The sequence below is a fragment of the Paramisgurnus dabryanus genome, chromosome 21 (genome assembly GCF_030506205.2).
Source record: "Paramisgurnus dabryanus chromosome 21, PD_genome_1.1, whole genome shotgun sequence".
NCBI classification, from domain to species: domain Eukaryota; kingdom Metazoa; phylum Chordata; class Actinopteri; order Cypriniformes; family Cobitidae; genus Paramisgurnus; species Paramisgurnus dabryanus.
Genome location: NC_133357.1, coordinates 33,251,916 through 33,267,835, shown reverse-complemented (window position 1 = coordinate 33,267,835; position 15,920 = coordinate 33,251,916). Strand labels below are relative to the sequence as shown.

The following is a 15,920-nucleotide window of genomic DNA, read 5'->3' as shown; positions in this document are numbered from 1 at the left end:
CACCATAAATTTGTCGCCTCGCCATGGCAGCACCGTTCGAGATATCAAAAATCCCTTCGCAATTTAGCAAGTCCAATGTCTCGACATCATGTTCACCACGTTTGGTGTCAATCGCATGCATCCTCTAGGAGGAGTATTTAAAAGTTCAACGCATGCATTTTTTAAACAATCCAAAATAGCTGACTTCTTGTTGGGCGGAGCTTAAATGTTAGAGGGGATAGTTGTTCGGGTCGATGTAATATATATGCGTACCAACTCTCGTACATGTGCGTAAATTTTTGCCCGATCTGTGCCCCAATGTTTGTTTTTGCATTACAGGGGGAGCTACAGAGCTCCCTTGCCACGCCCGAGTTCCAGCCTTTATCGGGTCCTAATGGCCGATGATTCTGACATCTCTGCCAATTTTCAAGAGTTTTTGAGTATGTTAAGGCCCCCAAATTGCCCCGAAACGTTAAAAAAATAAAAAATAAATCCAAGCAAAAACAATAGGGCTTTGCACCTACAGTGCAGGCCCTTCTGGCCTGCTCCTCGGTGCACGGGCCCTAATTAAAAACTGTGGTGTTTATTTACATAAATCAGTGCATAGCAACAGTGGCGCAGTAATACTTACCTCTTTTTTAATGTGGTCTGAACGTGGGGTTACCGGGGTATTTCATCACAGCTTAGAATGCGTTTTAACCAGTCAGAATAAGGGCCAGAACAAATGATCTATATAAATGACTGGATTGCGCATAGAACGCTTGACGTAACTGCGTGAGGTGAAGCCAGCGCAGAGTTCGAGCCGCCATCTTGGTATACCCAACCGGCAGAGAGTGTCATTGACTTCCATTCAAAATCATGATCAAAATTTACCCCCTTTACAGCGTATCAGTTACACAAGGTTAATTTTTAGGATATGTGTACGACGTTAATTTTTTGTTAATTCTGGTGTTATTTGCAATGTTTGTTTTAATCGGGCAGGATAATGGATTTATAAAAAAACGTTAATGTGAGTGTGTCTGTTGCATTTGTTAATGACACGGGTATAAATAAAGTTTTGTTTGACATTCAGCTACACTATGACGGTCAGCGTTATTTCTCTAAATAAGTTTAGGTAACTTGTAAGTTTAGATAACATAATTACAAAACTAGCAAATTATTGCATGCACATACGGTACAAAGCATGATTATTTATTTAGATTTCAGAATGAGCACGTTTATTGTCATTAATACTAAATATGCTGCGGTCTGTCTGCTGATCTGGTACTGTAATAAAGATGAATGTATAATAACTGTTTAAAACGCAAAATGTACAACTTTCAGTAAATAACTATTTACATGCTTTGGACGTTTGTGTTGTAATAATGTACAGGGTAACTTCACATATAAAAACGTAGACGAGTAAAGTGATGTTTAATCATTAATATCTGATAACGTCCATTGATTTAATAGAACATTTGGGTATACCAACATGGCGGCGCGTTGGCTTCACAAGTGTGACGTCATGCGCAATGCAGTCATTTATATAGATCAGTGGCCAGAACTGACCGTTTTATAATAGTTATTAGAATCTATGATTTAACATTAGCAATGAACTCACTGTATGAATTAAATGTGTAGCTGCAAAAGTTGTTCAGTTAAGAGCATTTCACCCGTAGAAACATTCATCTTTATTGAAAGTGTGTCATATTTGTAGTTGAAATGTAACATAAATGTCAAATTTGGTGCCTATTTGACTGAGAAAAGGGGTAGTCTCACTCCCTCAAAAAAGATATAGCACTTCCTTCTTTCAATGATGCAATATGATGATTTTTACTTCATTGAAAGAAGGAAGTGCAACACTGAAATCTGTATTTCTCCTTTCTCAGTGGCAACTGAGGAAATGATGCATGACCATTCAAAAACATGACTGGGGTTCTAACTATATACCAGTTCAAATTATGTAAACAACACTGGTCCAGAAACACTTCCTGTTACAGTTTGTAACAGTTATTTTTTTTATTTCACATATATTATTATCTTTCAGATGTTTGTTTAACTTCAGTTAATTCAGGTTTATATGTTCTGTTGGTTTATTTTATCCCAACGTTTATCTAGTGTTAAAAAACGGAAACAGGAAGTGCTTCTGGACCAGTGTTGTTTACATCTTTTGAAATGGTCTATACAAAGCTTAATGCAAATAGATGAAGTGTCCCTTTGAGACTGCACTGTTTCAATATACTGGTAAACATCCAGCTGTTTGTGTTCACTTAAACAAGAAAGAAACTTTGCTTCACACATGCACTGTTTTTGTCGGCCCAAATTACATGTCGGTCTTAGTACGGTTCGTGTGGGTCAGTGTGAACACAACAGCCGTACTCTGGTGCGCACTAAACGGCTCACATAGCTGTCCTCCAAACACACAAATAGTGAGTTTAATAGAACAGTTGCACAATTTCGCTTTAAAGCAAAAAAAATTGAAAAGACGTGCATCATTTATACACCATATCTTGCTAGCCTGGCTCTTCCTGTCAGGCTGGTTGTTGTGGAAACTAGGGGTGGGAATTGCAGGATTTATCGTGGTACGATCCGATGCACGATCATCTATCACATTTAACAACATATATGTTTTGTATAAACATTTCTAATTTTACCAGCCCATCAATGGTATTAAAACTTTTGGACCTAAACGTGGCTGAGGATTCTACTATTTTAGGTGCTTCCGCCATTTCTATCCTAATTTCTTTCAGCGTTTGTTCATGTTTTCCTAATTCCAAATGCTCATGTGTTTAGTGTCACCTTGAGTAACCATAAAGAAATGGCGCTGGGAAATCCATTTAGGGCATCTTATTTAGTAATTAATGTATCTATATTTAAAGCCAGCGTATGGATTCTCGTATCGCCAGAGACAGGCAATCGATACATCGCCATATCGAGATATTGCCCCACCCCTAGTGGAAACGTGGGGGGTGGTCATGGGGGTAAGAGCTGTCAGAGACCAATGACAGCGCTGATCATTGTCACATGGTGTATGGTGTGGCATTTCGAGTATGGTAAAAATAACATGTGAACATGAACCACAATGTATCATTTCTCAGTTAATGTAATTTGGTGTGCTCCGAGGCCGCGTCACAGTACGCACCAACATGTGTGAAAACACCCTTAGTTTAGTGATCACGTGTGTGTTGATTGCTCGCTGTGTGCGCACTTCTTGAGCCCATGTGTTTGAGAAACATTTATGAGCTATACAAGTTGGTAAAACGATGTCAAGTGCGTCGCATTGTGGGAACGGACAATCGCACGCTCATACAGTATATTCACTAGAGTAGCGAATTTGCTTCTTTTCTTCATCTTTTTTAAATTTGTGAATGTCCTGTAAATGTACTTTCAAAGCGGGATGGATGTGTGCGCATGCAAGGCAGATGTGGGAAGACAGCAGGGTTCCCGCAGGGTCTTAAAAAGTCTTAAAATTCAGAAAGTTAAATTTAAGGCCATAAAAAGTCTTAAAAATGGCCAGATTTTTATCCTAGGTCTAAAATTTAATTAACCCAAGTCTTAAATTTCTTACCTTTGTTAATTCCCGAAAAGCGTTGTCTGCATAAAATAAAATAGTAATTTAAAATGCTGTAGAACCTATCAGTGGAGGAAGGAAGTGTTTGATGGGCGGGCCTCTGAAAAGAAAAGTTCTGCACTTCGCGCGTCACTGAATCGCACTTCAATCCAGTTTTTAATCATTATTTTTTAAAGAGGATACAAATGTAGGCTATTATAATCCACGCAATTCATGCCATAAGCTATATTTCAGGTGTTGTGATCTGACTGTATACTGTAGGTTTGGCGAGAAAAAAACCTTAAATGCAGTTTGTAAAAGCAAAAATCTTTTCTGTGTTAATTTAACCAACTAGCCGTGGCTTACCTGAGCATTTGCCAGGTTCTGAAACAGAGGACCCAGAAGCGAGAAAATCAACACTGCTTTATTGAAAATCAACTTCCGTTAGGCCGTCGAGTCCCGAGCAACCAACAACGAGTCAACTTTAGGGTTACACAGTTTTCACTTAGGAAGCTTTTGTTTACCTCACTGCTCCATGCGCGTTTACCCCCTTGACTTTAATCTGCTAATCTTGATGACATATGCAGCCTGCAAATGCGACCTCTGGAGGCTACAGCCTTCGGATTTAGAAACGGCCTTGTTAGCAACACACAACAAACCACGAACAGCCTTTAATGGTAAATTTCATTTTCATTTAATTATTGTGTAATTAGAGAGGCGAATAAATGCGATTGCGGTATAGTGCATATTTATGCATATAACGTATGGGTGGAAAAAGTGTAAAACGTTTTCAAGGCACATATCAGCAGCTGACCATACTGCTCTTCCCATATTAATGGATTTTATTTGTCAAAAAAAAAGATATAATAAAAATAAAAAATATAATGTTTTGAGAATTTCTGAGATCATTGTGTCGCGTTGGTCTTAAATTTCACTCATAATGGTCTTAAAAAGGTCTTAAATTTTACTTTCGAAACCTGCAGCAACCCTGGACAGTATACCCCATCTTTTCTGTCTGCTGTTTTCCGGGCTTAAATGAAACCTGCTGGGCTCTGATGAGGCGTTTGTTATTGTTTGCGATGCATGACGAGAAACTGACGTATAAACTTTAAGTCTAATGTTTCCACACATTTTTGTCCTTTAATTTGCCGATTAATGAGTTATAATGGGTTTTAAAAATGACTAAATCCAAAATTTGCCAAATTCCGTGACATTACGTGTTGTACAGTAAAATCCACTTTTATGCTTGGATTTTGTGATTGCGTCTGCGTTTTGGCATCGCAGAAATCATAGGGCCCTAAATATTCAATCTACAGCTTTGAGAGTTTTCAGTAGATTCAAATGTTTTAGTTTATGTTTGAATTAGACCTGACTGTGCTGCTTCCCACTAGAGGGCATTACTTTACCGTAGTAAGCTGCTTGCACAAACAAACTATATTGTCATTATTTTGCAAGGACAGTCTCAATTTGGGAAAACCCAACAATTATTTCCCAGCATTTTTTTAATAAACTGTTTAACTAAATAAAGATAAAAGGCTGATCATCTGAGGAAATCGCAAAAAGCTGTGAAGATTGCTGCTAAATGGAATAATTAGAACAGATGCTCATTCGTGAAAGGGTCAACGGAAAATGGCAGCCGCCTTTACGGAGTGCCAGTTACGACAGTATTTTAAACACTTTAGACATGACCAATTGTTCATACATTACAAAATGCTGGAATGATTAATACTAATTTCTTTTTCTGTTTTTTTTTCTAGTGGTTTTTCCTCAAGATTTGCTGGAAAAAGGTTTAGATGCTCGTAATTTTGCTATGCTTGGACTGGGGGACATTGTCATTCCAGGTAAATTTACAAAGATGATTTTAAAAGTTTCTAAAACACAATGTTGTTTGCCATAAATCTGTTGGACCCGGAGGCAGTGAATGAAGTCAGACTTAAAAAGCCCATAGTGGTCTCCAGTTATTTAGCTGTAGGTGATTCTGTAAGTTCTGTGTTCAAATGAAATGCTTGTTACTGAATTTACTTCTCTATTCTTTCAGGAATCTTCATTGCTTTGCTCCTACGCTTTGATGTCAGGTAGTGTCTTTCAGTTTGTTTGTTTGTTTCATATAATTTTAGTTTTGGTGTTTTGGGTTGTTGGGTGTTCTTATTTTAATTTTCTTCTCTTTCATTCAAAGTTTAAAGAAGAATACAAGAACTTACTTTTATACCAGCTTCCTGGCATACATATTTGGTCTTGGTCTCACTATATTTGTCATGCACACCTTTAAACATGCTCAGGTAGGAAATTAGTTACTGTGGCCTTCAAGTCCAAATGAAATTGGCAATCCAGAAAACACAACAATGACTAAAATAAGCCTCATGATTGAACAGCTGTACCTATTATTGCATGTTTCTGCATAATAAAGGTGCCTTGGAAGTCTAATAGAGGCACGATTTAGATCCAAAATAAACTCATTACAAAATAAAAACAGTGACAGGGACATGTAATTTGGCGTATTGAATTTTTGGATGCTTTGCATTTTGACTTGCTGTTGTGTTTTCACATTTTGATATAATGCTGTACAAATGATGATACATCGAATTGGTGTTTGCCAATGAAGAAATAACAGATGTTAGTGTTATAGTGAGCATGTTGGACTTTTTTTCCACAGCCTGCTTTGCTATACCTGGTCCCTGCTTGTGTTGGATTTCCAGTACTGGTGGCCCTGATTAAAGGAGAACTGACTGAGATGTTCAGGTAAGACTCTGTTTTGTCACGGATCATAAAATTTTAGGGCTGTGACGGATCACAAAACTCACGGTTCGGATCACATTACGGTTTTTGAGGCACGGATCGGATCACTTTTCGGATCAGCAAAAAAAAAAATGGGTGGGAAAAATCTAATAACAAATAAAGAAATTACAAACATTTATAAAAAAGAACAAAGTTGCACTTTAAGTAAGGTCTAAAATTAGCAATAGGTACAGAAATCGAATTAAATGACTAAAAACGCTTAATTGTTTGAATTAAATATAATTTTTACATTTTAGAGCCACTAAGTGATTTTCTCTTTGTCTTGGGTTGTTTGATTAACATTAATGACACAGACTTAAGTAGGTTAATTGAGGTTACTGTCTCTTTAAGAACAAAAAGCGCAGACTGGTTTCTTACTGTAATACCCTACACTTAAGACATAAACAAATGTTTTTATTAGAAAAAGAATACTGTGAGATCATTTTGTGTGTATGTGCCCTGTCAAGAACAGAAAGATTTTATGTTGGCTTACTTTTTAAAACGAGTCCCTTCATATTTGCACTACTGAGGGCACTTAAACGCATGCACATATACAGCCAGGCGAAGGGCGAATTCCAAACAGCGCTACAGGAAGAAGATGCAGCACAAACTTGATGCGTGCACAGACTAAAAATGTAGTCTGTGCACGCGGGTGCACTTCCGGAAAAATCGGCCGAAAAAATACAAAAACCGTCTGGTTGCCGATCGCGCAAAAAACGATCTCTGGCCGGTCAACCGGTTCATCCGTATTAAATTGTTTTAAATCACTTAATATTAACATTTGCAAACCTTAGAAACACCTGCAAATGATAAACTTTCCCTATTTAAATTAGCATATTAATGCGCGAATCGCATGCAAGCCGAACCGCGGGTCGTGATCCGTACGGATCATGGATCAACTGCGATCCGTCACAGCACTATAAAATGTAAGAAGTAGTTTACCCCAAAAATTTAAATAATACTGTCTGTGATGACAGCATCTGACAGACAGTAAAATGACCGTGGCATCATCATTGGCTCTTTAACATGTTGTTAGGTTGTGTTAAGCACCCTCCTAACAATCCCCCATTCAGCAAAGTCTTATTCAGTGATGCATCGGGAAAAAAAATGGTCCGAAACGGAAATTTTTGGATGCACTTGGATGTTTATAGATATCGTTTTTGTATAATTGTATTAATATCAGACTTTTAAAAGTGCTTTCTCACATTTATCTTACCCTCTCATCTTATTTAGTCCAGTTGAATCTTACAAGAGTTCCCTATCCCACATGGTGCGGTTTGTTTGGGCAGATGAGAATGCAGAAATCGAACTCGGGTTTGTTGACAGTTAGCACGAGCAACAAAGGCCTGATGGCTGCTCGTTGAGAAACTTTGCAGTTTGCAGTGCATTAAAACATTATTTTTAAGCCGCATCTTGGCTTCATTCTCAAAATTAATAGTTTGTCTAAAGTGGTGTATACAACCATATAACAACCACAAATACAGTCAGAACACACAGTCCCCTTTCTGTTGTCCACTCAACATTGTGTCGATGACAAGTATGGGTTGTGCTTTTGAGAGCCAATCTGGTCTGTATATAAAATGCCAATGATATTGCACGAATGGTATTTGCATACCAGGGTCTGCCCACACTTGCGTGTATAAAAGGAGATGCCGTTGCACCATTCAGTCGCTATTTTTCTTCGAAGCTCGCTGGTGTGATCTCGCTCTCCAGTATAAAATGAGTCTCCTGGGGCACATGGCATCTTCTGCGGTGGTGGTTCCCTTTGGGTTGTTGCACATGAGACCGCTTCAACATTGGCTATATGCACGAGTCCCCAGGTTGGCGTGGCACACAGGCACCCAACGTGTTTTTCTAACAGCATGCGGCCACCACACCCTCAGCCCCTTGCGAGAGAATCCACCCCGGTGTGATCAGGGGCACTTGGAAGATATTCGGCGAAGCCAAGGTGGACCTGTTTGCTTTACCGGGCAACCCTCATTACCTGCTGTGGTTTGCCCTGACCGAGGGTTCCCTTAGCATGGACGCCATAGCTCATACGTGTGGCCACATCATCTCAGGAAGTACGCCTTCCCCCAGTGAGCCTCATTGCTCAGCTTCTGAGCAAGGTCAGGGAGGAGGTGCATCAGGTTTTCTTGGTTGCACCCCTTTGGCCCACCAGACCTGGTACTTCAAGCTATCGCTACTAGCGACATCTCTTTGGCAGAATCCCTTGAGGCAGGACCTTCTGTCTCAGAGACAGGGCACGATCTGTCACCCGAGGCCGGACCTCTGGAACCTCCATGTCTGAGTTCTACAATTGACCATTTGAAGTTTGTTTCTATTATGTTCATTCTTGGACAATTACACCAAACATGACAGAAGTACAAACTTACAAATTACCCCATAGGTGGGGTTAATTGTAACAGTCTATTCGTAACACTTCTTAAAAATTTCATTTGCAGGCAAATTTTCCAGTGGCGTGTTTACCCACCACGCAAACCATGCAATTGCGTAGGGCCTCGCGGGCTTGGGGGGCCCCCTACTGGCCACAAGGTGTGCGAAAGTATGTTACATTTATTCGGACCCAAATCTAAGACACGGATAAAGCACGCGCGAGCGAGAGATGTGCAAGTATGCACGCAAAATAATATATGCGCGCATCCTCGCGAGGGCACATATAATATGGGAAGCCGAACTCCTCAAAAGAAGGACAAAACTGCGCCACTCGAGTGATCTGCGCTGCGCGAACCAATTATATGCGCGGCTATGGCGTTTAATCAGACCCTACGAGCGCGCAGAACACTATTCGCGCGCAGATGAGCGAACTCTATGGGACAGCGCACCTCTGCACAGTGCGCACAAAAGCAGCCACACAAGTGCTGGAATGAGAGCTCGCTCGACTCTCTTTGTGCTCTCGTAACTGCACAACATTCACTCGATGGTCAAGTTTACTTTAAAGACTTTGGGCTTCACACTTGTGATTGGTGGTTTGGTTTAATCGGTGACACGCATCTTTTGTTCCACACTCATACTGGTATAAACATGATAAAGACACCACGCAGGGGTTTGAATAATGTCTAAAATACATAAATCATATTCTGTAGCTCATTATTGTCATTAAAATCTCATCTTTAGTGTGTGTCTAGTCTATATGCTTGTTGTATCTCACAGTAAGTTTGTTTTTACAATATGAACATGAGAGTTATGTGATTCCCATCCATAAATTCAAGCAATAACCAACTTACAATGTTGTTTGCTGGTGTTTGTTAGTTCAGTTTGTTAGATCAGTCTGAATAATAATCTAATGCTTCCTCTTTTTCCTCATTTAGTTTTTTTAGTAAGATGTCAGACACTGAAGTTGCAGTATTAATTACATTGTTTAAAATACATCCTATAATACATTTGCAAGCAAAAGAAATATCTGAGAGGGTACATTTTTTTTAAACCAAGAATTTTTGTCATGGTTCTAAAAGGAGCACCTGGAGATATTGCTTGGTACTCGACACTATTCATAGCGTCGACATCCTACATGCTGTCAACATAATAATCACCTGACTACTCTCTTCGCCATATCACTTTGGTTTAAACATGGTAGATTATGATGTATATAAAATAAAATATACCTGGTTATGTTTTAACACATGTAACCTTTATAAATGTCTGCTAACTCATATCAATTTCAAATATTGTTAAAGACAAGTAAATAAAAAAATCTGATTATGAGCAATAGCACAAATAAATACCATAGAACAAACTTACAAAAACAGCACTGTTTATTTTATATGTTTTCAGGTTGGTCTGTAGTTTTCAGTACAGAAACTAAATAAAGTAATCAGATAATACTGCATAGCCTTGACTGTGTATATTGGATTAATTCTTATTAAAAGTTACAAGTTTATTTGGTCAAGACAAGAAAATTATGATTTTCTTTGTCTGTGGTTTGATTAATATTAAAAACAGCATCAGGTTTATACTCTAAAAATGGGTGTACTGTCACTTTAAATGCATGGATCCAACACATTGTTACACACACATTTTTTTCTCTACTGCTTGTATTTATTTAATGTGTAAAAGATATTACTACTATAATCACGGCATTTTAAGATTATTTACTTTTAAAATGACAAGAAAACAAACTCAGTTGGCATTTGCGCGCTGCCTGTCAGTTACTAGCAAGCTTAAGATGTGGATCGTGCTCGCGCTTGAGGTGCGCGCAAACAAAACTTATCAAACAACACAAAAACCTTATTTAGGACTGTAGACAAACTTCTGAAACCCCTTGTCATTGCCTGCTCTAAAACCCCTGAACAATGCCAGGTTTTCTTACAGTTCTTTGATGACAAAATCACCCAAATTTATAACACCTTTAGCACCCATGTCAGCTCACAAACTACTCCTCCACCCTTGGGCCCACAGCTCTCCCAATTTACAGCTATTGACTCTACCACTATCACCGACATCATTGTTAAGGCTAACTCTTCAACCTGTCAGCTCGATCCTGTCCCGATACGAGCCTTTTCAATCTGGTTTCCGCCTGTGTCATAGCACAGAGACTGCCCTACTACGCATAGTCAACGATCTTCTTCTGTCTGTGGACTCCGGCTCACTTAATATTCTCATCCTTCTCGATCTTAGTGCTGCATTTGACACAATAAATCACAATGTCTTAATCTCCCGTCTGTCTGCTATTGGTGTTTCTGGCAAAGCCCTAAATTGGTTCCAATCATACCTCACAAACAGAAAGCAATTTGTTGCACTTGGTTCACATAAGTCTTCCCAGTCCTCAGTCACTCGTGGTGTCCCTCAGGGTTCTGTTCTCGGGCCACTCCTTTTTCTCATATACATCTTCCCTATTGGTCAGATTATTCGCAGCCACGGTCTAAATTTCCACTGCTATGCAGATGACATTCAACTGTATTTTACCACCACTTCACCCTCTGATCCCCCGCACTCACTCACTGACTGTCTTTCTGATTTAAAAACATGGATGCAAAACAACTTTCTTAAACTAAACACAGATAAAACTGAAATTCTGCTGGTTGGCCCTAAAAGCATGCTCACCAAACCATACACCTTCACCCTTAATATTGATGATTCACCTGTTCACTCTACCGCGACTGTCAAAAACCTTGGGATTACATTTGACTCCACTCTCTGTTTTGACCATCATATCAAATCAGTCACTAAAACTGCCTTCTTTCACCTCCGTAACATTGCCCGCCTTCGACCCTTTCTTCCTGTCAGTGATGCACAGACCCTGGTTCACTCCTTCGTCATGTCCTGCTTAGACTACTGTAATTCACTTTTCCTCGGTCTCCCCACCAAATCCCTTCAAAGATTGCAATATATTCAAAACTCTGCAGCCAGGCTACTTACACATACAAAAAGATCTGCCCATATGTCACTGCTATGGGCGTGACCTCATTACAGATAATGAGGTCAGCCAGGAAAACGGTTCTCTCTTTACTTCAATACAAATTATGTAAACTGGCAATATTTGTTTTCAATTCAGTTTTATTTATATAAAGCTTTTTACAATTTGTAATAGTTTCAAAGCAGTTTTACATCAAAAGAAGCAGGTGAAACACAGAAAATTGCTCACTTTAGCGCCTTTTTGTGGTTAAATTGTTTAAAATCACTTAAGTGTTAACATTTGCAAGCCTTTGAAGCGCGTGCAAATTATCAACTTTCACTTTATTTAAATTTGCGTATTAATCCGCGAATCGCATGCGAGCCGAACTGTGGGTCATAATCTGTACGGATCACGGATCAACTGCGATCTGTTACACCACTAATTAGTATTAAAAAACAAACATCTTGAGATACTTGGTAGCCTACAATATTTCCCTCTTATCATTGCGCATTAGAAACTTGGGCTTCTACTTGCTGGTGGCAACAATGACCGGAAGTGAACTTCACTGAGTATTGCACAGAAATCTTGTCAAAGAACAAAAAAAACTGTATTAACCGGTTACCATTATTTTAAATAAACGATTTTGTTCCGGAACATAACTTTTTTTAAAGTTTCTGGTTTTGTTTTTGTTCCTTGCAAAACATCAAAAGTTTCTGGTTTTCGTTCTGTGAACCGGATCAAAGCCTTGCTCTGATTATTGGAAAATCACATTATTGGTGTACATGTTCAACTCAGACACATTTGTAGGATTTCTGGAGTGGGTCGATTCCACAGTTTAGGGCTAACAATAGCCTGCAAAAATCAATCTTCATGGAGAAAGCCATTGTCCTCAGGTTAACATACTAAGAAAACCTGGGATATATATGTGTGAAAGGCAGGATAAATCTGGCAATGGTAAACTAGTAAACTTTGATCAAAGTTGAGTTGATGTAAATCTATGTAACACTGGGCGCGGATACTCCCGTTTACGATATGATTATAATGATGATTGACACATGACTAAATGTTTAGGTTATTGTGTTTTAGAAGCACTCTATGCTTAAACTCTAATGACAGCAATGTGATGTGCTGGTAGCGAGAGAGAGACCAAGAAAAAGATGTAATTTCTACTCTTTACAAAAGTAGAAAATGATCAATGCCATTTAAAGTCGGCTCTTAAAGGACAAAATACCCAAGTAAGCTAAAACGTGGCTATTATACACATTCTTTCAGGCTGTTCTTGCAACCCGGTGGCAACTTGTCCACGACCAGGTACTGGGTCACGACTCGGTGGTTGAGGACCTCTACTTTAGCTGCCATCCAACGGAGCTTTGATGTGCAGAATCTGTCAATGTATACAACCACCATGCATGCATGCCATTTCAAAAATTACTAGCAATGATCCGACTAGCTCTTTTATCCTTTCTCACCACAATGATCCTATTTAATGTTTACTTAACCAAAGTTTAGCACGTTCGTAACATTTTAATGTTCGTTTACTTCTGGTCAGAAATTTACCCACAATTTACCCACATTTTACCCACATTTGTCGAAATCTGTGAAATCCTGTCAACTTTTCCTCCCACACAGAGCATGCGTGACCTAGACAATCTTGTATCTCACTTGAGAACCACTGAGACATTAGGAGATGGAAATTTAGAATCAGAATAAAATGTTCGCGGGTGATGATTTTTTTGACAAACTCTCTGTCCCGGTTTTATTCTGATTTGTTAACAATTTATCATGTAGCAACGCATATGAGAATTTAACCCACACAAGATGTTTTTATCATTTTGCTACTGATAGAATTACATGGAAAAATTATATCGCTGTTTCTTTTAGACTCATAGTTTAACATTCATAAATGTTTGGACAGTAGTAGTACTAACAAACGTTAGTGTATGTTTCCAGTGCATCGTGGTGGATTAAAGGAATTATACTTTCAGTGTTAGTGGAAGTATTTTGTAGAAGAGACACCAATATAATGTTATGCACCAAAATTCTGGATTTTATTAAAGGAAATTAAAGAAATGACTTCGGAAAACCCAGATGCACTGATTGTCTCACCCTGACATTCACAATTTCTGGGGATGGAAATAAAATAAAATAAAGTCTCATTACACGATAATGCCAAGGCTTAGTGGGATAAAATTAACTTTATTATTTTCGACGTCTATCTTAAACAAAATGGTGAACTAAAAAAAAAATACAACAACAGGGTATTATACGATCTATATTGTTCATTACACCCCTTGTGGACCAAAACTGTGGAATCGCCCTGTGAGCCTTTCTTTTTGAGGCTATTCCACAGGTTAAGACTTTTGCTTGCTAGATTATTAAAGGTCCTATTCTTTCTGTGTTTTTTAAGCTTAGATTGTGTTTACATTGCGCAATTTAACATGTGTTCTTGTTTCACGTTTTAAAAAGTAGTATTTTTCACACAATTTACTTATCTGTATACCGCTGTTTACACTGTCCTCAAAACAGGCTGATGTCTTCCTTATTCTATGACGTCCCTCCTTCAGAAATACGTAGTGAGTTCTGATTGTTTAGTGTGTTGTGATTCGATAGCAGCTTAGCTTGCCGTTAGCTTAGCTGGCAACTGATGTATTCCTGTGGGCGGAGTTTAGTCTAAAAACAGTTCTACTGACATTTTAAAAAAGGAAGTAAAGGGCTGAAGTCCTAACCAGCCGTTCGCTGTAGGCTTTGAAAGGGGAATTCTGTTAAAGAAAATATATTGCCTGGCAGTGAACTTTAATCATTTTACAGGTATTATTTATGCTATTACAGCAACATTACACACTGACTAGGGGTTAAAAAATGGGATCACAAAGAACGTGACCTTTAAAGGAACACGCCCAGATTTTGGGAATTTAGCTTATTCAACGTGTCCCCCAGAGTTAGATAAGTCCACACATACCTTTCTCATTTCCGTGCACTAGCTTAGCTTAGCACAAAGTCTGGAAGTGAATGGCTCCAGCTAGCAAACTGCTCCCAATAAGTGACAAAATAACGCGAACATTTTCCTATTTATATGTTGTGATTTGTATAGTCACACCGTGTACAAATAGCAAGGTGATAGACACAGCGATCTTTTAACAGTATACATACTGGGAACTATATTCTCAGAAGACGAACCACCACAACATGGGCGGAGTGATTTGCTCACAGCAACCGAGAAGCCCCTGGTGAGGAGCAGAGAGTTCGGTCAGAGTTGTGCAAATCACTCCGCCCATGTAGCAGCGCTTCGTCTTCTGAGAATATAGTTCCCAGTATGTATACTGTTAAAAGATCGCTGTGTCACATATCATCTTGTTATTTGTACACGGTGTGACTATACAAATCACAACACATAAATAGGAAAATGTTCGCATTATTTTGTCACTTATTGGGAGCAGTTTGCTAGCTGGAGCTATTCACTTCCAGACTTTGTGCTAAGCTAAGCTAGCAGGGGCTGCGTCAGAAAGAGTTACAGCACGCACGGAGATGAGAAAGGTATGTATGGACTTATCTAACTCTGGGGGATATGGTGAATAAGCTAAATTACTAAAATCTGGGCGTGTTCCTTTTAATTAATTTAAATGTTTCTTTAACAGAAACTTCTAACAGCAGGGTTCCCGCGGGGTCTTAAAAAGTCTAAAATTCACAATGTTAAATTTAAGGCCTTAAAAAGTCTTAAAAACGCCCAGATTTTTATCATAGGTCTTAAATTTAATTTACACAAGTCTTACATTTCTTACCTCCGTTCATTCCCGAAAAGCATTGTCCGCAGAAAATAAAATGGTAATTTAAAACGCTGAAGAACTAATCAGTGGCGGAGGCAGAAAGATGGGTGGGTCTCTAAAAAAGAAACCGGCGTCCGCTCTTTGTCATAATCCCCACAAATCGTGCCATTAGCTATATTACAGGTATTGTTGTCTGAATTTATACTGTGGGCAGGGCAAGAAACAAACCTTAAACTTAGTTTTGTGTAAGCAAAAATCTTTTCTGGGTTAATTTAACCAACTAGCCCGTGGCTTATCTGAGTATTTGACAGGTTCTGAAAAATCAACTTCATTGAAAATCAACTTAAACAGTCGGGCCATCGAGTAACGATTACCTCACTGCTCAAAGCGCGTTTACTCCTTTGACTTTAATATTGCTCTCTGCTGCAATGCACTCGAACCTAACGCGCTTCCCCTTCAGCTCTCAACAAACAGCAGCGTTTGGCGGACGGAAAGCAAGAATGTACCGTAATAAATCATATATTGCCAAAAAGCGCAA

At 38.9% G+C, this 15,920-nt stretch overlaps 1 protein-coding gene across 3 annotated transcripts in view; it reads left to right on the top strand.

Moving 5' to 3' along the window:
• Positions 1-15,920, top strand: part of hm13 (histocompatibility (minor) 13) — a 151,198-nt gene that overhangs the window by 117,955 nt on the left and 17,323 nt on the right. For all 3 annotated transcript variants that reach the window (XM_065286615.2, XM_065286614.2, XM_065286613.2), the window contains 4 exons: positions 5,266-5,349; positions 5,547-5,583; positions 5,685-5,787; positions 6,162-6,247. In XM_065286615.2, coding sequence (XP_065142687.1) covers positions 5,266-5,349; positions 5,547-5,583; positions 5,685-5,787; positions 6,162-6,247 — 310 coding nt within the window. The remainder of the gene's footprint in view (positions 1-5,265; positions 5,350-5,546; positions 5,584-5,684; positions 5,788-6,161; positions 6,248-15,920) is intronic.